The sequence below is a fragment of the Peromyscus eremicus genome, chromosome 13 (genome assembly GCF_949786415.1).
Source record: "Peromyscus eremicus chromosome 13, PerEre_H2_v1, whole genome shotgun sequence".
NCBI lineage: Eukaryota > Metazoa > Chordata > Mammalia > Rodentia > Cricetidae > Peromyscus > Peromyscus eremicus.
In genome coordinates, this window is record NC_081429.1 from 19,674,118 (window position 1) to 19,698,618 (window position 24,501).

Below are 24,501 nucleotides of genomic sequence, written 5' to 3' on the forward strand. Positions count from 1 at the left end.
CTGGCCTTTTAATTTTGTTAGATTTTTTTTTTTTTAAATTTTAGGACTTAAAAAATAATGGCATTGAATAGGGATTTATACCTTCTTCGTAGAGCTTCTAATCTTTCACTCATTTTAGTTTCTTCCTAACTAATTTAAAATAGCTGTTAGTTCTTATGTGGGTGATAGCATTGTTAGGGCAAAACTGGATAAAAGGAACGGTATTTTTAATGTATTCTAGTCCTGGTTCAATTTCCTAGTGTATTAAGAGGAAAGAGAAAAGCTGTGAATTGACCACTTAAGTAAATCAACTTGCAACTCAGTGTCCTCAGATTATTAAATCTAGAGGTAGGAATATAATTTTATATCACAAAAATTCATCCCATGCAACTTTGCATAAAAAATTATCTTTCTGATTGGTCTCATGTTAATATGCAATTGTAGTTTTTACAATAATTTAGAGGAAGAAAGAACCAATTCAGAGTCAAAGGGAATACTTGATTAGTCTGTTGTATAAGAGCAATAAAAGCTAATTTACTGTTATATTACTCAATATTGAAAGCTGCAAGAAACTCTCTCAGTTCTTTATTCATTAATTATGTTATATTGTAGTGGTATTAGTATCAATTATAGATGAGTTTTATGGAAGGCTTTTAAGTTGACATCTCTGAGTTGTATTTTGCCTCACGTAAATATCTTTGACATATTTTCTGCCTGATCATTGAAGGACAAATGAAGTGTTGAAGGCAGAATGGATGAATCAGTCACTGTAGTTTCTCTCTGAAAACTCTTGTGATAAACTGTCTTTGGAATGCAACGATCTCTATTAGTAGCAAGTTCCAGTTGTTGGAATTACATAGTTGTACTTTTACAAAGGTCTTTCACCTATTGATAAAAAAATAGCCCTTCTTACTTTGCCTTTTATGCTAGATTATGGGAGTTTGTTTTTCTTTTTTAAATTAGTTTTGAAGGCTTTACATTTCCCAGAGTTCCTCAGTTTTGTCCATAGGCAAGTAATTGACCTTTGCTAAAATCCAGGCAAGAGGTATGTGTGATATTTTAAAGATGATAATTCTAATTGAGCCCTTGGGGGAGGTTTAGCAGTCCTTGTTGTGCACGTATATGATCATGGTACAGAAGTGCATTTGTTTTTAGATATGTGATTTTAGCCTAATCTTATGCTGTGTAGGTAGACATAGAATATTAAATCAAACATTATAATGGGAATTGATAAATAAATATTGTGATCGTTAGTTTTTGAAAAGTAGTAGTCATTAGTTCTTAGGCTGCACTAGTCTCCCGGCCTCTGTAACAGAGTACTGCAGACTGATGGCGTCAGCGGATCAGTCTAGAGACTGGAAGTTTTTGGCCTCTCTCCTTGGTTTTGGCTTTAGTGACCTTCTTCCTCATCTGTGCTGCCAGGTTTCTCCGTATGTGCCTGGGTTCTAATATTGTATGAGATTAAGATCCCCCTTCCTTACATCATTTTACCTTAATTAGCCATTTAAAGACTTTGTCTCCAATACACTCATATTCTGAGGCAGGAGGAGTTAGGATTTTGCCTGACACAGAAATGCCTTTTTAAATTTTGTCTTTCCCTCATTTGATTGTACAAATGGGAAAGGTCAATGCCAGGCTGTTGATAGGGAAAAAGAATGCCAAGTATTCTATTATTTTTCAGAGTTTCTGTTATATCTCCCAAGCTTAGTCTTGAGTACTCACATCTTCAAACTCAAGAGTGTTGGGATGGACATCCTCACTGTAAGGTAGAGTGTTGGGATGGACATCCTCACCAATGGGTAGAGTGTTAGGATAGACATCCTCACTGATGTGTAGATTGTTGGGATGGACATCCTCACCAATGGGTAGAGTGTTGGGATGGATATCTTCACTTAAGAGTAGAGTATTAGGATGGACATCCTCACTTAAGAGTAGAGTATTGGGATGGACATCCTCACCGAAGGGTAAATAGCCATTTCTTTGTTCCTCTCTGGGAATCTAGATACAGGTCCTGGCCCTGTGCCTGATGCAGTGCTTGGAGTTAGTGCCCTGGTGAAACATGATGCGATTCCTTGCATACCACTCTTGCATAAGAGATCTTGGAGTTTTGCTGAAGGCAAAGGCTTTTTAGTCTAACATGGGAAAGTTAAAACATCCAGAAAGCATTCTTTGATGACAAACCAGCTCAAATGTGCCCTAGATTGAGAAAGTCTTACAAAGAAAATTTGATATTGTATTCTTGTTTGGCTCCGAGTATCATACCTGAATATTGCAGGTGCCCAGCAACTGGGAGAAATTGTCACAGCTACATTACCCTTTTCAGACACATCTGTTTCAGAATACACTGTTAAAGCAAGCATATTATATGCACTTCCCCATCAAGGTTTTCCTTTTATTTCTTTTTCTTTTTTTTCCCACTGGCAAATGCAATATAGGCTGTTAAGTTAATCATAGTTATAGGCTGTTAAGTTAATCATAGGCAAACGAAAGTGCTGTTTGGACTCACTACCCTGCAGGTCTCTTGAATGTGTGAATTTTGGTAGCAGTTGAACAGTAGGTCGGCTTGGAAGTAGTAGCTCTCCTCCCTTTAAGATGTTTACATGAGAACAAATCATCCTCCACAGGGTCCACTATGTCTGTCACCAGTCTGTGCAATTGGTGGCCATGTAGATTATAACCTTTGCCCATTTTAGTCATCTGTCTGGTAGACTTGGGCTTGACTTGTGACTTTTGTTAAGAATGTTTCCTGTACCCCAAGTCTAATGATTTGGAGGAATAATTTCCAAGTTATTTGAGAAGTAGTAGGATAATTTAGGGAACCAAATTCTCTTCTGGAGGGGGCATTAACATGTTCATGTTTGTTGTTTATTTAGTGTTTTTTTTTTTTTGCTCCTAGACAATTGCATGATGGGAGCAAATGCCTGTTTTTGGCAGAATGCTATGTTCAGAATTTGTATCAGCTCTGTAACCTATCTTATGTTTTGCTGCGAGTGTTAAGGCTTAGTTTGGATTTACCTTGGTTTGTTTTAGTTTTAACTTATTGGATGGGTGGGGATTTCAGATGTATGATGAGAGGGTACAATTCTGATCCCAAATTATGAGAATACTTGTTAGTACTATTTAGATTTTTAAATCTAGGGTAAAAAAATCCATACCTAGAGACAAATAATTAAATTAATCGTTAAATATAAATAACTGCTTTTTTAAAGCTTTAGTTCATTGTTTTCATTTCTGTCTGAATTTTTGTGAATGTCTGAATATTTCATCGTTTCAGTGACATTAGGTTTTTAGTTCCCTGTCAACCAATAGAGAATTTCATTAATTAAACACACTGTTAGCTTGTAAAATGTGGGCTTTATTTGAATGAAAGAGCTAAGGGTATCTATCCAATAGTAATTCGATGGAATGTGACTAAGTTGAAATCAGCCATATCAATTGGACCTTGTGGTGTATTTGTGTCTTGATTTAGGTTGGTTGAAGACTTTCAATGACTACTTTAGAGACAAGACTCAGTATATTTTTAATAACATGGTCCTAAAGCTGAAAGAAGACTCAAGGAGGAAGTTTATATGGTCTGAGATCTCTTACCTTTCAAAATGGTGGGATATCATAGATAATCCGAAGAAGGAAGCTGTTAAAAGGTTTGTCTCAAAACTTTTTTTAATTTAGTAATATTAAAGATCCATGACAAATGTGGAATTTTCAGAAGGTGAACTTTTGGGTTTTTTTTTTTTTAGGTGAACTTTTAGTGTAATAGCTGAAATTCAGAATTGTCCACATCCTGTTTGTGTTGATTTTAGTTTGTCCCTGAGAAGGGGAAGCAAAGCCTTTCTATTGAAATCCTTATGTTCATCCTGTCCTAGCAATGGACTCGCTAGGTAAAGGAGTTGGTATTTTCAGGGCCTTTCAGAGGGGTCATTGCCCAGTTTTCTAAATATGAATGTGTCAATGTCTCTGCCTCTTGTCAACTATGTGATTTTTAAAAACCGTGACCAACATGTCTCAAAAATAATTTGTTTTCTTTTTTTTTTTTTAAACCAATAATTTTCTCAGATGAACAAAGGTAGTTTTTGGTTTTGTTTTGGTGGCTTGGCTCATATTCTTTTTTTTTTTTTTAATTGATTTGTAGGGATGTGTCTTCTGAAGATTTTATTTTCTTATTAGTTCACGATAAACACACCAACTTTTTGCATAGTCAAATCTTTTCTCTTTTGCTGTTGCGTCTACTGCCAGAGTTAGGTCTTCCTCAACCCACAGTTAAGGTAAACAGTTCATTTTTTAATCCACTGCGTTAATGTTTTATTTTAACCCTCAGTTTAAAAACCCTTACTTAACGATCGAAAAGTTGGTATTTGGGGAGGCTCTCTGATCCACGCGCAGTTGATTTGAAGAGTTAGACATTGGCGGGGGTTATTTGTTCGCTGTCCCCATGTGGCTCTTGGTAGCTCGTCGCTGTTTTGAATACTGCCAGTCATTACTGATAACCCTGTCTGTGGCCTGTGAGGTAGGTTTCCGCTGTCCAGTCCGGGGCTCTGGCTCACTCAGGGTCACAATGCTCTCAGGACAGGACTGGTGGTCCACCTGCCCAGGCTGGCCACCTGCTAAGCCCTTTGCACACATGCTGCTTCCCTGAGAAGTTTTTTTAAAGCTGTTATTTATTTATTTATTTATTTATTTATTTATTTATTTATTTATTATTTATTTATTTTTATTTTATATGCATTGGTGTTTTGCCTACATGTATGTCTGTGTGAGGGTATCACATCTGGGAGTTACACACAGTTGTGAACTACCATGTGGGTGCTGGGCATTGAACCCGGGTCCTCTGAAAGAGCAGTCAGTGCTCTTAACTGCTGAGCCATCTCTCCAGCCCACTTCGGAGTTTTAATGTGTCCATCTTTTTCTACTGATAGGAAGTGTCATCTTTAGTGTACTAAAATATTCACCGGCTTGGGCCTTCTGATCTGTTTCATGGATTTTGATGACGTTTGTCTAAAACTATTGGAATTTTATAATGTTTCAAAAACTGGCAGTTTAAATCTTTTCTTTCTGTATTGAAAAGCCTTTTAATGAGTAACAATTTAATTTTCCCAAAGGGTTTTAGAATTAATTTAAGTTTCTTCCTGCCTCATCAAAAAGTATCTTTAGATTTTAATAGATTGACATGAACATTTAAAGATAATTTAAGGAGAATTGATGGCTATCATATTCATTGGAGAGCATTTTTTTTTTCTCACTGGTAACAGTCTCACATGGTTGACTAGGAGAGAGATACAGGCTTTGAGGACAGGAGAATAAATAAACTAGGGAACTACCATGGTCCTAGGAGAAGCCGCTCTTCTCTATAGACAAGTGCTGCCATAGTAACCAGGGTTGACAGGATCCAGTTAACACCAGAGAATCTGCAATCTGCAATTCCAAAGTGTTATATAATGTATCTTGACTTTCTGAGTTGAAATATTAGCAATGCTTTAGATGAACATCATGTCCTCTCTCCTTCACACATGGTGTGTGTGTGTGTGTGTGTGTGTGTGTGTGTGTGTGTGTGTAGAGAGAGAGAGAGAACAGAGACGATAGAGAGACAGAGATACATTGGAACGTAGAGAGGAAAGGAGAGAATCTGAGAATACCAAACAGCATTCTGAATCCATAGATTAGAGCTATCCACTCTTCAGTACCTTTGAAAAAATCTGAGCTCTTATAAAATTACATAGAACTAGTGAGTGCTTTATTGCTAGCTCTTAAGAACAAAGATTTGCTGGGCAGTGATGGCGTACACCTTTAATCCCAGCACTTGGGAGGCAGAGGCAGGCAGATCTCTGTGAGTTCGGGGCCAGCCTGGTCTCCAAAGCGAGTTCCAGGAAAGGCGCAAAGCTGCACAGAGAAACCCTGTCTCGAAAAACCAAAAACAAACAAACAAACAAACAAACAAACAAACAAAAAACCCTAAGATTTAAGAAGATTTTTGTTTGTTTACATCTTTGCTGGGTTTTATACCCTTGTTGGAGAATATTATTTTAAGGTGTGTTTGTTTATGTTGCATTGTTTAACTCTGTGAAGCTGTGTTACTGTGCCTGTGTAAAACACCTAATGGTCTAATAAAGAACTGGCCAATAGCGAGGCAGGAGAGAGAAATAGGCAGGACTGGCAGGCAGAGAGAATAAATAGAAGGAGAAATCTGGGAAAGAAAGAAGTAGCCAGAGGAGGAGGACTCCAGGGGCCAGCCACCCAGCTACACAGCCAGCCACGGAGTAAGAGTAAGATTGACAGAAGTAAGAGAACAGGAAAAGCCAAGAGGCAAAGGTAGACGGGATAATTTAAGTTAAGAAAAGCTGGCAAGAAACAAGCCAAGATAAGGCCGGGCATTTATAACTAAGAATAAGTCTCTGTGTGTGTTTACTTGGGAGCTGGGTGGAGAGCCCCCAAAAAGCAAAAACCCACCAACAACATACCTTCCTTCTTTTCTGCTCTTCTTCTTTCATGATTCCTTCTCCCTGCTTGCACTAGTGTTAAATGGGCGGTCCGTTTACCGGACAGACAGTACACCTCCCCTGCTTTCCTTTTAGCACTGTTTTAACTAACCAGGGTTGTCTTTTTTTTTCTTTTTCTCCCCCATTTCTACATGGTATTTCCCTGTACTTAATTGTTGTTTTTTTTTTGTTTGTTTGTTTTGTGTGTTTATTTTTGTTTTTTGACTTCAGCATACTGGAGAATATCTTGCAACTTTAAGTGCTATTTTCCAAGTTATGTTTATTTATAGGTAGCTTGAATATCTAGTGGTCTGAGAGTATGGGCTCTGCAAGGTTCATTCCTCTGTTCGTTCACTTCAGTGTATGGCCAGTGTTGAACCTTACACTGGTGCCTGGAGAGGGGAGTGTTTTAAAATGCATTTGAATGGGTCAGTGTTTTATAGTTATTGTCTTATCTGTGTACAGTCAGGTTGTCTGCTGTGCCACATACCCATTCCTAAAAATCACCCTTATGCAAAATTACACAATTCAAGTTCAGGTCTTGTGGAAAAATAGATAAGGGTGAGATGGCTGAGTATTCAACAGTTTCCTTGATGACACATGAGAAGAACCCAGAACAGGAGACCCACAAAGGTACCAGTCCAGTTTGCCTGTCTAGGTTCAGTTGGTTCAGAGTTGCATACATGTTATGGAAAGTCTCTCAGCTTGTTTTGTGTCAGATTTGGAGCATGGTCCTGGGTGCGGGTGTCAAGAGGAGGACGGAGCTTAGTTACTGTGGAATTGTGGCAAGTGTGTTTTCTGAGATCTGATGTGAAGTTGTGCAGAGGGTCTGCGTGAGTATGACTTGCATCATGATGAGCTGAGGGAGCTGGTCAATATCCAAATGTGCAGCCCTGCAGGATTGGGTTCAGCCAGGCACAGGCATCTGCCTTCACCTTCTGCTTCCCAGGGACTAAATTTTACAGAGGAATAGCAAGTCTTTTCACTAATTGAATCAATCATCACTTTGGAACAAAATTTTATTTTTTCTTACATTGATTTTTTTTGTTTGTTTTTTTGTTTATGTGTTGTGTGCACATCTGGGTATGCAGAGGTCAGAGGACAACCTGTGGGAATTGGTTCTTTCCACCACGGTCCCTGGAGAATGAACTTAGGTCACCAGCCTTGATAGTAAGCACCTTTACACGTTGGACCATCTCTCTGGCCCAAATTCTCATTTCTAAAGCCAGTATTCATAGCAGAACTGACAGTAGTTCTTGCTACTCTTTCATCGTCAGCTTCCTTTGGGCCCCTTTTTTTGCTTGTCCTTTTGCTCACTCCTCCATCCATTCATCCATCCATCTATCCATCCATCCAACCGTCCACCCACCCATCCGTCCATTCACCCACCCATCCAGCTATCTACCTATCCACCCATCCTTCCACTTACATCCATCATCCATCCATCCATCCATCCAACCATCCATCCATCCATCCACCCACCCACCCGTCCGTCCATCCGTCTGTCCGTCATCCACTCACCCATCCAGCTATCCACCTATCCACCCGTCCTTCCACCTACATCCATCCATCCATCCATCCATCCATCCATCCATCCATTCATCCATCCATCAGTCCACCCACCTACCCATCCATCCATCCATCCACCCACCCACCCATCCGTCCATCCGTCTGTCTGTCATCCACCCACCCATCCAGCTATCTACCTATCCATCCATCCATCCATCCATCCATCCATCCATCCATCCATCCTTCCACTCACCCATCCATCCACATCCATCCACATCCATCCATCCTTCCACTCACCCATCCATCCACCCATCCATCCACATCCATCCATCCATCCACATCCATCCTTCCATCCACCCATCCATCCACCCATCCACCCCCACCCCCTACCCAGCAGTCCTGAAAGTCAGGTGTAGTGCAGGAATTAAAAAGCTCCGGGCACTCCCAGGCTGTTGATTCCTTTCCATAAGACGTCGTCGTCATCTGAGCACTGAAGAATTGGTTTTCTTTTAAATGACTAGTGTTGCTGTCCCTGCCACTTTGGTGTCCCTTTTACTGTAAGGGCAGCCGGTTTGCAGTGGTAGGTGTGGAAGGGCTGAGGACGGTGGCCAGGCTGCCTGGGTTCAAATCCTGACAGTTTCTGTTACTTTTGGGTAAGTTACTTAATTTTTCTGTGCTGCAGTGTATTTGCCAAATGGGGTTGACACCAGGGCCTCTTCTGTTGGATTTTCATGAAGATCCAATTAATATCAATACGATGCTTAACATATTTTATTTATTATTTTTGCAGTGTTGAGAATTGAACCCAGGGCTTCTCACGTGCCCATCAAGTCCTCTGCTAAACACCTATATATATATATCCCTAGCCTGAGAGACTTCTAAAAGTTCCTAGTAAATACTAGTGGTTCTTATTTTTATAACTTTTATTTTCCACTTGGACTATTTTTCTTGGACACTTTATGTAACTGTTAGTTCTGAAGTCATCTTGAAAGTATTCATCTTTTAATAGGAAGTTAATTATAAATTTATGTTTCTGCTCTGTCTTTAAAAAGCTTGCTTATATAATGCTTCATTGAGGATTTTCTTTTTTGCCCTGTGCACGATGCTTTTTAGTTTTTAAAAACATGGCATTCTAAGTTCTCAACAAGTTACCTAGGTGCATGTAACTTTTCATTGTTTTCCATTGGTAGCTCAACTTCTTCAACATGTCAGCATGTGAGTCCTGCAGCCCTCAGCATGTGTGTGCTGCAGTCCTCAGCAGGTGTGTGTGTGCTGCAGTCCTCAGCATGTGTGCGCTGCAGTCCTCAGCATGTGTGTGCTGCAGTCCTCAGCAGGTGTGCGCTGCAGTCCTCAGCATGTGTGTGCTGCAGTCCTCAGCATGTGTGTGTGCTGCAGTCCTCACCGTGTGTGCACTGCAGTCCTCAGCATGTGTGTGTTGCAGTCCTCAGCAGGTGTGTGCTGCAGTCCTCTGCGTGTGTGTCCTGCAGTTCTCAGCGTGTGTGTACTGCAGTCCTCATCAGGTGTGTGCTGCAGTCCTCAGCATGTGTGTGCTGCAGTCCTCAGCATGTGTGTGCTGCAGTCCTCATCAGGTGTGTGTGCTGCAGTCCTCAGCGTGTGTGTGCTGCAGTCCTCAGCAGGTGTGTGCTGCAGTCCTCATCAGGTGTGTGTGCTGCAGTCCTCAGCATGTGTGTGCTGCAGTCCTCATCAGGTGTGTGTGCTGTAGTCCTCAGCATGTGTGTGCTGCAGCTTTCAGCATGTGTGTGCTGCAGCCCTCAGCATGTGTGTCCTGCAGTCCTCATCAGGTGTGTGCTGCAGTCCTCAGCATGTGTGTGTGCTGCAGTCCTCAGCATGTGTGTGTACTGCAGTCCTCATCAGGTGTGTGCTGCAGTCCTCATCAGGTGTGTGCTGCAGTCCTCAGCGTGTGTGTGCTGCAGTCCTCAGCATGTGTGTGCTGCAGTCCTCAGCATGTGTGCGCTGCAGTCCTCAGCATGTGTGTGCTGCAGTCCTCAGCATGTGTGTGTGCTGCAGTCCTCACCGTGTGTGCGCTGCAGTCCTCAGCATGTGTGCGCTGCAGTCCTCAGCATGTTTGTGCTGCAGTCCTCAGCAGGTGTGTGCTGCAGCCCTCAGCATGTGTGCTGCAGTCCTCAGCATGTTTGTGCTGCAGTCCTCAGCAGGTGTGTGCTGCAGCCCTCAGCATGTGTGCTGCAGTCCTCAGCAGGCGTGTGCTGCAGTCCTCAGCATGTGTGTGCTGCAGTCCTCAGCAGGTGTGTGCTGCAGTCCTCAGCATGTGTGTGCTGCAGCCCTCAGCAGGTGTGTGCTGCAGTCCTCAGCAGGTGTGTGCTGCAGTTCTCAGCATGTGTGTGCTGCAGTCCTCAGCATGTTTGTGCTGCAGTCCTCAGCAGGTGTGTGCTGCAGCCCTCAGCGTGTGTGTGCTGCAGTCCTCAGCATGTTTGTGCTGCAGTCCTCAGCAGGTGTGTGCTGCAGCCCTCAGCATGTGTGTGCTGCAGTCCTCAGCATGTGTGTGCTGCAGTCCTCAGCCGCATACTGCTGTTGTCCCATTTGTCTTAGAACCCCAATGTCTGGCTCCAGAGTCAGCCTCTTTATATTCATTTCCGTGTTCATTTCTTACATTTGGGAGCTCCTTCTCTAGCCCCTCCCTCCCCCTCCCCCAGTTCTCTATTGCGTCCACCTCTCCCTCACTTTGAATGCTTTACTTTAATTATGTGTGATTGTCCATAAGGCTAAGTGTGTATGTTCATTCTTGGTTGTAAGCACGTTTATCCATACCTGGAATTGTTGGCAAATTCAGTCGAAAGTGTTTTACAGCTCCTGCCTCCCTGTTCAAATTTTGCCAGTTTCCTTGCTGTATTTATCACATGACTTACTGCATGACTTCAGGAGTTTCTTTTGGGAAATGGTCTCTGAGGCAGAGAAGTCAAATTCTCTACCATTCTGCCCTTCACCAGACAGGTCAGGTAAGATCTGGACTGTACTCAGCATATTAGTTTTCATATTTGACTCCTGAGTGAGCTAAGGGTTGACAAAGGAAGGGGGCAGACACAGCAAAGCCTGTCCTTCCCTGTGCTGTGGTGTGGTCCTAAGGACCATCCTGACCTCATCTTCCTCCAGCCCATCATTGAGCTTGGACGTTTAGCCTTGCCCATTATTGTTTGTACCCAGGAATGAGAAAGCTAGATGGCATCCACCCTTTGCTCCTTTGGTGGGGAAAGGAATCCTGGAAGAGGTTGTGAGCGACAGGATTCTGGCAGATGGGTCAGAGGAAATGCGAACCGGGTGCTGGGCTGTTGAGAAGACCTAGGGAAGAAATGCCTCTCTCTGTCGCTTCTCTCTTTTCTTTGGTGAAGTCTCTGGGCCCTGAGCCTGGCCTGCCTTTCTGCTCCTGACGTTTTTGTGTGTGTGTATGGATGTCACCTGTAAGCTCAGTAGGAGATGTGGCTGTGTGTCCTCAGTGAGTCAGGCAGAGTCCAGGTACTTTAGGACTGTGCTTGCTGCCTGCTGTGTTTGGTAAAGTGAGGTGCTGCCAGCAGTGAAGCTGGGACCCTCAAACGACAGACCTTTAGGAATTACGATTTCCCCAGTGGGGAGAGAGAGAGGGAAGGCTGAAGTCCTAGGGCTGGAGAGGAACTAGCCTCCGGGGAGAGACTTTGTACAGGCCTGACAGCTTCCTAGAAATAAATCAACACCCAGTGTTCATCTGTTCTATGGAAGTCTGACCCTAACACTGGGAAGGTAGAAGCTTTCTCTCTCTAGTTCTGGACATACTGTAAATGAATCGGTTTTCCTTCACTAGTTACTATTTTCTAATTGCTTTTGAAATACAGAGAAACCAAGGTGGTAGGTTTTTGGATTGCACCTGGTAACAGTAGCATGCATGCGGAGAAAGGTTCAGTAGTCAGCTTTCTTGCAGTCCTTCGCTCTACAAAAGGGGCTGTACCGAGCCTTTGAGAATCCTATTCACGGCAGGGGACGCTGTCCAGTTTTCCATGTAGTCAGCAGTGGGTTCTGGTTTCCCTACGCTCTGGTAAATGCTGCCAACTCCAAGGCATTTGCATGGTCCCTTCTTGAGTCTGCCCCGGTGTGTTTTCATCTCTTTATTTGTTTCTTTTTGTTGTTTACTTTTCTTAGGTGGAACCATCCAGAACTGTTACTATTGAACTAATTTTGACATGTGCAAAAATGCCAGTGTCATATGATTCAGCTCAGTATTTGAAACGGAGGATGGTAATTGAGGGTAGGATTCAAATTAGAGCCTAGCTCTCAGTCTCTTCATCTAATGCAAGCTTAAGTTCATCTTATGGAAGCTGCCTCTTTGGAATTGGGAAGTAAAGGACTTGATGGTGCCATTTTGCTAAACAAACAAAAAAATATCATACAGCTGTTTTAGAAAATTGAATTTTGGTTTTATTTAAGTTTGTTGGAATTCTCTTCTGGCTATAAGTACTCACTTGTATTCCCTTATGCCATCTGACGATGGGTCTAGAGCAATGGTTCTCAACCTTCCCAATGCTGCAACCCTTTAATTCAGTTCCTCATGTTGTGGTGACCCCCAACCATAACATTATTTTCATTGCTACTTCATAACTGTAATTTTGCTATTGTTACAAATTATAATGTAAATACCTATGTTTTCTGATGGTCTTAGGCAACCCCTGTGAAAGGGTCGAGACCCACAGGTTGAGAACTACTGCTCTAGAGCCATAGCATTTATTTTCTTGAACAGGGCCCCAGAGTGCTTGTTGTGTAAACATGCCACATCTGTGTATTTTGTAGCAAACTTAATATATCCTTAGATTTTTGTTCCCATTATTTAAAATGCTTAACTAGTTCTAAGTAGGTGCCTGATAAGATTTTTTTTGACGCCTGCTGTAATGTTTGTGCAGTGACTTTCCCCCCTACTTTATGAAGATGAGCTACAGCTCAAATACCTAACCCTAAATGTAGAGGTTAGCTGCTGCACGAGAGGCCTCTGGATTCCAGCAGAGTCCACCGAAGCGTTCCTGGTCCCTGGAAGAAAACCAAGGGATGCAGGAACTCTACAGAAGCATAGCAGTGCGACCCCGTGAATGACACTAGCAATGACTTGTCACATTCTTTCCTGCACAGTGGTGCAGCATTCAGCTTCATAAACCTTTGAAAAAAATGAGAATCAAGTTAACTAAGGAGAGAGCCATGCAAACGACATCGAGCTTTTCTATTGCCTTTTGTAATTCAGAATAATTTAATCAATTATAGCCGCAGTGCTCTCTTTGAACATGTGTCTGGAGGGTTTCAAAGAGAAGGCCTTCCATTAAGTAATCAGTGGATTTTCTGTCCACACTTGTTTTGTTTACCTTTCTGGCTTCACATCTGGCTGTTGTTGGCTGTCTTGGTTAAATACTGTATGACGTCTGTCATCCATGGAAATGGGAAGCAGCTGGGTAATGTTCGGTCCTGTCGAACGTTGCCCCTTCGTATTTCCTTTGCCTGGTTCAGTTCCTCCCTGGGCTCTGAGACTGTGGGATGGGCTTTATGCTGCATCTGCTCCTGCTGTCCCGACCAGTGTTTAGTGCAAAAACCCACTGGGTGACTGGAGCCTGGAACATTGTGTGTTTACTCATGACCAGCCTCACTGTGGTTTTGTGTGTGTGTGTGTGTGTGTGTGTGTGTGTGTGTGTGTGTGTGTGTGAAGTTATATTTCATGTCTGCTGCATATCCTTTGTATAGACTTTGTATAATTTTTTAAATCATATTTGTTGGTTTATTACTTTTCCGAGAAGGCATAGTCTATTCATCTAATATTTTAATCATCCTGTTATATTTCTCCAGCCTTGTACTGGAGTGAACATTGCGTTGAGCTCAGAAATATTTGCTGCTACTTGCTTAAGTACCAAGACTTGGTGGACGCACACTTTGAGTTTTCCCAGAAGAATGGACCGTTAATGCTCTTACACCGACTCATTTATTACACATTTATACAGGTTGGGTTTATGGTGTTTAACCACAGGCTGCTGTAAAATTTACAGAGCAGTGTGAAGTTAGTGTGTCTTGTGAAGTTTAAAGTCAGTTGCAGATTTGGATTGTGTGTAGAGATGGGAGCCCGGCATGCCAACAGGAAGCAGCTGGCTTCCTGGGTTCTTCCTCCGCTCATTTCCTCGCCACCACCTTCATCACCTCTCTTTATTTGGGATGTCCACTCACTCTTGTGTGTGTGTGTGTGTGTGTGTGTGTGTGTGTGTGTGTGTGTGTGTGTGTGTGTTTTGTTTTGTTTTGAGACAGGGTCTCTCTATGTAGCCCTGGCTGTCCTGGAACTCGCTGTGAGACCAGGCTGGCCTTGAGCTCATAGAGATCTGCCCACCTCTGCCTCTAGGGTGTTGTTGCCCAGCATTTGAAGTACTTCTGGGTCTAAAGTCCGACCTTGACTTCCTTCATCTTCCCTGGTTAATGATCTGGTAGGAGCCAAAACCTATTGAATGTGTGCTATGTGCCAGGCATGTGCCAGGCATGTTAAAGCCTCGGAGCCCTCTAACTTGCCCTGGTGAGGCTCTTTGTTATCCTACCTACTAGGCGTGGAGAAAGGACCAGAGTGCCGCTGTTGGCCTCAGACTCAGTGCTTTTGACCTTTGTGGCTCTTTGTTTTTCATTTTTTTTTTTTGGTTTTTTTTCGAGACAGGGTTTCTCTGTGTAGCTTTGTGCCTTTCCTGGGACTCACTTGGTAGCCCAGGCTGGCCTCGAACTCACAGAGATCCGCCTGGCTCTGCCTCCTGAGTGCTGGGATTAAAGGCGTGCGCCACCACCGCCCGGCGGCTCTTTGTTTTTCAACCCGCCTTTGGGCCGTGGCCAGTTAGGTAGAAATCCTTGTCTGTTCTGCCTCGTCAGCATCCTTGGCTTGGGACGTCCCATCCCATCCCCAGTGGCTTCCTGTTGCCAGCCCTGCCACTTCTGAGTACCTCTGTGTCACCAACAGTTTTCTTGCCATGCTACTGCTCTAAGGTGCTCCAGTGACACTCAAGGTCAGAAGGTGCAACCTGTCTTTGACATTGAGTTCCTGGACAGCCTTCTACCAGGTGTCTGCTTTTGTCTCCGATTGATTTCCTCCTAGCTGAAGTTCTGCCCTTAGGCATGCCTCAGTAACTCTGAGGCTGGCATGGCCCCAGACTCCTGGCACACAGAGCCACTGATGTCCTCATACACACATTGTTGTTTTATGTGTTGGGTAATTTCATACCTAATCTCTCCCGTGCCTCAGGTAAAGTATTACCTCCTCTCAGAAGCCTTTCCCCTATTTACTGTGTTATTCATCCAACAAATGTTTACTGTGCTGAGAGATCCAAGGTAAGCCCTCAGCAAACAGGCAAGGCACAATGAAACACACTATTGTAAGAAACTGTTGTTTCCAGTAGAGTTTGGAAGCATGTGGTATTCGGGATGAAATCCAAAGGGTGACTAAAACTGGCCAGTCAAGAAGAGAGTGTGAGAGGATGGGGAAGGAGTTCTAGGTTCTGAGGAGAACGCTCTGATTAAAGGCCAAGGATTAGCAAGAACACAGCACCTCAAACACCTGGAGAATGGTCAGGGGGAGGAGATTGTAGAGGTGGCCAGAAGTGACTGTTCTAGGCTATTACACTGTAAAAGGTGGATGGCTGCAGAGGTCAGGGAGAATGTGCAGCAGCCAGAGTATTCAGTGGCTTGCTGGTAGGAACTTAGAGTGAGTGACTTCTGAAGAGTTTTCCAAATGAACGTATATGCTGTGTGTGAGGAGCGGATCTAGAAATTGACCTGAGAGAAATGAAATCATGCTCACAAAAAGATTTGTGCTTACAGTTTCATAGCAGACCAGAAATAGTTCAAATGTCTGTCAACAAGATGGTGGATTTTAAAAAAACAACAATAGACGACTACTTGGCAAAGATGAATTAATAAAATACACATTTTTATTTTGTTTTTTTGAGACAGGGTTTCTCTGTATAGTCCTGACTGTTCTGGAACTTGCTTTGTAGACCAGGCTGGCCTCAAACTCATGAGATCCTCCTGACTCTGCTCCCAGTGCTGGGATCAAAGGAGTGCGCCACTATGCCCAGCCTTGAAATGCATATTTTGAAGAACTTTTAGAAAGTCTTTTATGAAAGAGACTTAGCCGCTGTCAACTGGTGACCCTGTAGTTTATTTCTTGTCTCTTGCTAATGCAGAGCATATCTTTTATCTTAGTGTTAATACTTTCTGACTTTTCTGAGTGGCTCTGGATACATATGCAGGCTATGGCTGGATAAGTCCTGGCGTTACCATGTGTGAATACCTGTTTGCACACACCCGCGGCTTCATTGAATGTTGTGCAACCTTCTGACCTTTGTAACCTGATAAGTGAGACAGACGTGGCAAGCCATTTTTCCTTCAGCTTGTATGTCCTTCTGAATGAGGTCACATTTCTTTTTCTTTTGTAGAGATCAGTTATTTCTGAAATCTCTGACACTGGTTCTTTTTTTCCCTCAAGTGTTATGGGTACCCCTTTCTTACATTTTTATACTGATAGGAACCCCTCAGAGATAAATGTTCAACAGATGGACTTCCTGCCCTCCTGCAGCTTGTGCTCTTTTGGAGAAGACAGTAAACATGCAGATGTATGATTAGTTTAAGTTATAAATGTTAGGAAAGACAGTTTGAGGAAGTTTGTTTTTGAGAAGCTTTTTTTTTTTTTTAAATTTTTGAGAGTTTGTTGAAGTTTGGGTGGGATGTGATGGCTAATAGTGACTTCATAAGAGCTAGTTAGACCAGTGGTAGGAGAGAAGATGTTTTAGGCTGGTACGACATGGATGACAAGCTGGGGGAGGGAATAAACTGATATGAGATAAGGAATAATGAAGATGACTAATTTTTTCTGTTATATCTGTCTCTGAAGTCTGGCATCCAGAACATTAGAAAATCCAAGGATCTGGGCTGGAGAGATGGCTCAGTGGTTAAGAGCACTGACTGCTCTTCGAGAGGTCCTGAGTTCAATTCCCAGCAACCACATGGCGGCTCACAACCACTTGTAATGGGATCCAGTGCCCTCTTCTGGCCTGCAGGGACACATGCAGGCAGAACACTGTATACATAATAAATAAATAAATCTTTAAAAAAAAAAAAAAAGAAAAAGAAAATCCAAGGATCCAGGGTTATCAGATGGGGGTTTAAAGCAAGTCTTCCTCATTGTCCCACTGGATACTGCACACAGAACGAGTCTGCATCAGTTGATCTGATTGGCAAATGTCTTCAGGGCATCAATTGATTCTTTGGGAGACACCATCTTTTTTTACTTTTCTATGTAACTAATTTTGTATTTAAGAATGAAACCTAGTATGTCATCTTACATTATTTCATATTTCCCCCAATGCATAATTACAAATTCATCTCATTTTCTCATGTGAAATTAATTTGTGATTCTTTGAAGCTTGCTAAATGATGCATTGTTTGCTACTAAGTTGTCTGTAACAATTTCCCCATTAGGGAGAAAAGCTCTTTGAGTGTATCCTTCTGTGTGTGACCAAATTGCAAATGTCTGTCTGAGGAGTCTACATGGAGGAAGACATGACACTCACTAAAAATGATTTACAGCTTCTCGAGCATTGCAGTAAATTCTTAAGTGTAAAATCTGTGTCTTGGGCAAAATGAGCGATGACAGACGCGCTCAGCTTATTTTTGATCAGTAATTTCTGTAAGCGTTTCATATGAACTCCCCTAGCGTTGAAGCAGAAACTGGAGAGCTATGGCTAATGTCTTCTACCAGGCAGCTAGACACTTGTGAAAAGCAGTGGGAGCCTTGGTGATTTTGAAAGTAGGGGCTAGCTGCTGGGCCTTTGAGTTTGCTAGACGTCTATTCTCCCCTTACGTATGTATGTAGGTCTCATGTTTATTAGTTGCGATGATGACATGTTCATTGGAAAGTCTGACAGGAAGCAGAGAGCCTTTCAGTGGAGACTAAGTGGAGACTTCATGTGGCAGACACATGTTGTCTGTTTGTTTGCCTCTGCTTTGTACAGAAATGCTTCATGGATGCCGCTGAACACTGAGTACACAGAAATGTCTGTATTTTTTAGTAAATGTTTCTGTAGATAGAGGTAGTTCCCATTATTTTTCTTTTTAATATTGAAGTCTAGAAAGTACAGTTACAGTCTGTCTGACTAACCTCCATGTGACTACACACAGTAGGGATTTTAAGTGTGATACTTTTGTAGACTCATTGTCTTGTTGTACTTTTGTTCTGGTTGATAACAGTAAATGGGTGAATGCATGGCTACATGGCAGGTTATTTTGTCTACTTCAGTAAGTATGTATGTCAGACCAACCTTCCTGACTGTGAGAAACTTGGCTTTATAATCTGGTTCTTCCTATTCTTGTGGATGGTTCAAAGGATCACAAAGTAGGAAAACAGATGCTGCTACTGAATAGGTGAATGTGCTAACCTGATTAATCCTGTCCCTGGTACCGCACTTAGGCCGTGGCTGCATATTTAAGATTCATACTCTTTTCTTCTACTTAGTGTTTTGTCTTGTCTGGATAAACTGTGCTAAGATAAACTAAAACTGTTCTTCCTCTGGCCTGCTCTTGTTCTGGTTTTGGCCTGCTTAGGCAGATTTTCTTAAAGGCCTGCATGAGCACATTGTTTTACAGGAAGCTCCTGGTTTCCGTGGCATGGTCTTAGCTTTCTCCTGTGATCTTTTTCCAATCACCTGGATGCCTATATTAATGCCAGTATTTGAACAACCCACTTCTCAGCTTTATCGTCTGACCCACTTTGTGTCTATCCTGTCATAGTTACAGTGACTTTAATGCTTTTTACGAACTATAGGCAGGTTTTGCTTCTTGACTCGTTTCTAGATGTTTTTCACAGCTTTATCTTTAACATTTCTTTTCACTTCCGTTTCTTCTACCTCTTCCCACCTGACCTTTGTCTCTCCACTTAATTTTCTTGTTAAAGACTTCCTGTCCATCCTTATTTCCTTTCAGTCTGTGAAGCTGCTTTTTATCCGGGAGACTTTCCCTGACCTGACTCGCCATTGCAGTCCTCCACCATTGGAAACACTGCTGTCATGGACTGGCCCAGACTGAATTTGTTCATACGTGACTTCTCCCTCCTCACTCCTAATGTTTTTTAGCATCACTCTATTAAACACCTGCACCTGGGACCTCTGAGTCATCTTTGCAGTATTATCAGTATTCGTTTCTTTTTCTTTTGTCCAGTCATATCCCAATTTCTCACAGATACGTTTTTATGAACCTTATTTCCTCCTGTTCATATTTTCTACCAATGTCTACATTATTGAAGCTCCATTAAAACCGACTTTATCCTTATTGATTTATTTTGTATGTGAGCCTGACCTAATTTAAACTACTTGCTGATATTACTAATATTAAATGGATAGTCTCATGAACTGTTTCCTCATAGGCAGGCTTCTCAGTGTTGAGCATGTAACTGCACATGCTGATCCCTGTTGATGCTTGCATTCTATTGGAGGGTGGGAGGGAGGGGCAGATGGCAAACATGAATAAAAAAGTAGTTTTGGTCTGTGATAAAGGCTATATTGTCATATAGTGAGGAAGTAGAGGGGAATGCTGAATTGCTTAGGGGCTCCTGGACACTTCTGGGTATGTTATATTTGGGTCGAGACACCGAGGTAGCTAGAACCATCCAGATTGATGAAGAGAAGCAGTATGAAATGACTTGATAATGTTTTAGTAGGAAAGAGGCTGTCTTTATAGTTACCGTTGTGTACAGATAAGAACTCAGAGTACTATCAGCACCCAAGGCTTCCCAAGGAGGTGGTGTGTTACTAACAAATGCAGCTGGAGAAATCACCCTGCTGTGCATAATGTACAAGGCTTTCCTTGCTTGACTGTCCCTGGAGACCATTCAGGCCTGTAGGATAGGACTTCTTTTTTTCGCAAAATAAAACTGCTATAAATTGAAGAGGAAAAGCTCCATCTTTGGAATAATTTTTTTCTTTCGTTTCATTTTAGTTCTTACTAACTTGAAGTTTCTGTCTAATCAAGCCCAGAAAATAATTTATTTCTAAGCAATTATATCTGAAAATTTCCAAAATATATGTTTATTAAGATAGTGAAATAATGAAATTGAAAGCATGTCCACATTTGATGGGCAGGGATTAAACTTCAGTCCATGCTTACATAAACTTCAGTGACCACCCTCGGGCTTTGAGGTCCAATGGTCCGATCCACACAGCCTCTGGAGTGGGGCAAAGTTAGACATAAGGGATAATACAAAAGCATTACCTGAGTAAAAGCCCATTGCCCACAAGACGGAGGGTACAGCAGTCTTGAACTTAATTGTGTTTTTAAATAAATGCATCTTTTAGAAATTCCAGCTTTTTTGGTCATGTCTTGATGAATACTTATAAAAGCTTCCTGGCTCTCTGAACTTTCATACCTCTCAAATGGACAGTCTGTGATATTGAAGAAACAGAAGAAAAGACAGCGATGTTAATAATGAACAGTTAGCAATCATCATCCTGCATGGCATTATTGCAGAGGAATACTCACCAAACACATGGCAATAGTGGTCTAGCTTACAGCCAGTCCCACAAAGAGCTCAAACTGAAGCTCAGTGCTTAATTCCTGCATTTGCTGAGGAGTGTGCTTAATTAACTTAGCAGAGTCCTGTGAACAGAGGTAAATACCATTTTCTGATACTGGTACTGAAGCAGACACTGTCCTTGAAGTGACAGCTCTCCAGGAAACACTAGGCATATGGCCTGAGTAGAACACTTTGTTCCCCATAGCTCCTGACATCAGGAGCCTTTCGATTATACATTCGTGGAAAACATGTGTGGGAAAATAAGGGTCACCCAAGATCCTTTACCATGGGTGCTTCATCCCTGGGGGACCGAGTGGAAGTTTAATTACCTGTTTAAAAAGAAATGCCCCCCCCCCACCTCCTGCAATTAAGTATGGGCCGTTTGTAAAGATTGATCTTAGATGTTTATGGATTTCAGTTTCTCCTTGAACTTTGTTACCTTAACCTCTCTTTATTTTTCCCTCTAGTTTACTGCAGAGTGGTCAGCTCGAGATTGTGACAGGTGGCTGGGTTATGCCTGATGAAGCCACAGCACATTATTTTGCCTTAATTGACCAACTGATTGAAGGGCATCAATGGCTGGAAAGAAATCTAGGTATGTGTTCATGTCTTTTTTTTTCCTCCTTCAGTGGAGCTGGTTTTGGGAAGTTACACTTAGGGAATCTGAGCTAATAGTTCTGGTAATTGTTGAATAATTTATTCTTTACTAATTGTATTTATTAGGTTATTATCTCAATTTCATAGACATGATAATTCCATTTAAGGTCATTGATCTTGTTTCATATCTTATTTATCGACTTGTTTCATTTGTTTAAAAGTTTATTATTTTAATTATATATTAGTTAAAACTTGATCATAAGAGGCAAAACCTAATAGCTTGATCCAGAATGAGTGTGGGAGAGAAGAAAAGGAAAAGGCATCTGCTCTGTCATGGAGGATTCTGGAGCTAGAGGTGTCCTGGTAGCTCCAGGTATGGTTCCATCCAGGGGACGTGACTTACACTGTTGAGGCTGTTTCCTTGGCTCATCTTGTTTGTGTTTTTGTCTTTACCCTGGATTCTCTGAGCGATGTGTAAGAAAGATGGCCCTAGGCAGCAGAAATACTCCCCTACCACCCAGTTCAGCAAACAGCATAAGGTATTTTTCTTACTATTTTATCTCATTGATCTGATGAGTCAGGTGCTTATCACTGAGGTACAGACAAGACTTGTTTTGATGGCCATGGTCTCCAGGGAGGTGGACCTGTAGGTGGCAGTCAGTTACACCTGAACTGTGATACAGGTCTTTTGTGTGCCTGAACCCATGGGGAAGGTCCATCTGAGAGAAAACTCTCCAGAGAGAAGTGGGGAGGAGGCCGTTGGGCCGACAGCATCAGAAGTCCTCCACAACTCACCAAAACCTAGAACGAATTGACGTCTTCTTCTGCCTGATACGTGCATTTTGTAGCATTGCATGAAACTCGTTTCAAATATTTCATATCTCAATATAACTTTCATAGTTTTCTTTGTGATAAACATTCATGATTTTTTTTTTAAGATTTGTTTATTATGTATACAATGTTCTGTCTGCATGTATCCTTGCAGGCCAGAAGAGGGCGCCAGATCTCATTACAGATGGTTGTGAGCCACCATGTGGGTGCTGGGAATTGAACTCAGGACCTCTGGAAGAGCAGCCAGTGCTCTTAACCTCTGAGCCATCTCTCCAGCCAGCATTCATGATTTTTATTGAAGTTATTTCTAGATAATTTATTATTTAATTTTTTCTGTTAGGGATAAAAATTCCTCACTATTATAATTATTTCTTTCCTATTTATTCTAGCAGTTTTAAATATACTGCAAAGAAATCCTAGAAAACTTTCACACTTACTAGTTACTAGCATTTAAAAAAATTTTTTTTTCTCTTCTCATACCATTGTTGTGGTGGTAATTGTTTTTTGAAGCTTGGAGAGTACGTTGCAAATACTTCATCTGTGGAGAAATGCCTTGCTCTAGTTAGGTTGAGATTCTAACCTCAAAGGCCTGGCATGTGGGTCTGCCCTTGGCTGTTACTGGGCACTTGGAGTTTTTTTTAATGACTTACTGCCATTTAAAGTCTCTTGTGTGTTTATGTTTGCTTCCTTCAGGAACCTGACACCTTAGTGCGTGTGTGTGTGTGTGTGTGTGTGTGTGTGTGTGTGTGTGTGTGTGTTTCCATGAATGTTAGATCACTTAATAATTGCAGAACTACTAACTGTTTGGGGATGTGGCTCAGTTGGTAGAATACTTAGCACTGGGTTCAATTCCTAGCATCACATGAACTGGACATGGTGGTGCACACCTGTAGTCCCAGCACTCAGGATGTGGAGGCAGGGGAGTCAGGAGTTAGAGGTCATACTGGTCTACCTAGTAAAGTCCAGGCCAGCCTGGAATACATGAAACCCTATTGACTCATGCCTGCTGGTAACTCCAGTTCCAGGGGATCTGTTGCTCTCTTCTGACCTTCTTGGGCACTTCATGCAACTGTGCACATACTTTACAAGCCAGCAAAACACTCTTATACATAAAATAAAAAGAAATAAATACAAGTTGTGATTTTGGTAGGAATGTGTGGAATATGTTGGCTAAACAGTAAACACTGCCATGTTAACCACACCAAATCCTGTTACATGAACACGAGCTGTGTTTCCATTCATGTAGATTTTTAGTTTCCCTCAATAATGTTTTCATGACTTTCATTTTTTGTTTCTTTGTTGCATTTAGTCCTAGATATTTTATTTTGTTAGCTGCCATTGTAAATGAGATTTATTTGTTGATTTCAGTTAGGAGTAGTTATTGGGAGTGTATATAACTCTGTGTGTTGATTTTTGTATAACTATCTTATATCTTGCCATGACCATAAAGGAGTGATTGGTTTTTGTGATTGGTTCTTGCATATGCTGCTAATTCACTCCTTTTCGTGGCTGAGTAGTGTTTGGTTTTTAAGTCAGATTCCTGTTAATGTCTGTAGTGTGCTTCTAAGCACTAGCTGTAAGACACAGGCTTCACAGCAGTTGTGTACCAGCTCTTTTTAAAGCCTGTTTCATTGTCATTGATAAATACTGGGAATAGAATTGCTGGGTATATTGTGTTTAACGTTATAGGTATGACAAAGCTTTGCAAAGTGCTTTTACTACTGTACACCCAACCAGCAATGAATTTGTTCTATTTTTGCCAACATTTCTAATGCCAGTCTTTTCAAGTAACAATGTCAGTAGAGATAAAATGATTGTATTGTTTCAACTTGCATTTATTTCACAGCTAAGGATGTTGAGTATGTTTAGTGTTTATTGTCTATTGTTTTGCTTATTTTGAAGTTTTTAAGTCTCACTCTTTTCAATTGGGTGTTACCTTTGTGTGTTCTTTGAGCCATTTAGCACATAAGATTTTCTACCATTTTGTGATTGTTCATTTGTTGTTTAAGATTTTATTACTCTACTGTCTCTGTCTTAGTGCCCCCCCCCCCCGAACCCCCTGTGTGTGTGGTGTGTGCAAGTGAGGGCAGATATGTGTGTGTGTGTGTGTGGTAGTCAGAAGACAGTGTTCAGGAGTTTGCTCTTTCCTTCCACCCTGAGTTCTGGGTGTTGAACTCGGGTCATGAGGCTGGCACAGCCAGTGCTTACCCACCGAGCCATCTTGCCAGCCTCTGTTCTTTTATTTGTAATGACACCTGTCTTAGCTGCTTCTTTTGTTGCTGGGATAAAATACTCTGACAGTGCAACTTAGGGGAGAAGGATTCCTTTTAGTTCACAGTTCCATGTTCCGGTCCATCACGATGGGGAGGGAAATTCAGACATCGGGAGTTGAATCCACTAGAAGAAGAGAGCAGTGATTGCAGACCTGTGCTCAGTCACTGTGTCCACACACGTAGCCTAGGCCCTAACCTGCAAGGAAGAGGTCTTTCCCCATCAACTGACATAGTCGAGACAGTCCCCCACAGATATGTCCAAGGCCCATCACCAGGT

At 42.0% G+C, this 24,501-nt stretch overlaps 1 protein-coding gene across 2 annotated transcripts in view; it reads left to right on the forward strand.

Annotated features, from left to right (window-relative positions):
- The window catches only part of Man2a1 (mannosidase alpha class 2A member 1), a 173,887-nt gene that overhangs the window by 36,319 nt on the left and 113,067 nt on the right, over nucleotides 1-24,501 (forward strand). For both annotated transcript variants that reach the window (XM_059278209.1, XM_059278211.1), the window contains exons 4-5: nucleotides 3,449-3,620; nucleotides 20,991-21,118. In XM_059278209.1, coding sequence (XP_059134192.1) covers nucleotides 3,449-3,620; nucleotides 20,991-21,118 — 300 coding nt within the window. The remainder of the gene's footprint in view (nucleotides 1-3,448; nucleotides 3,621-20,990; nucleotides 21,119-24,501) is intronic.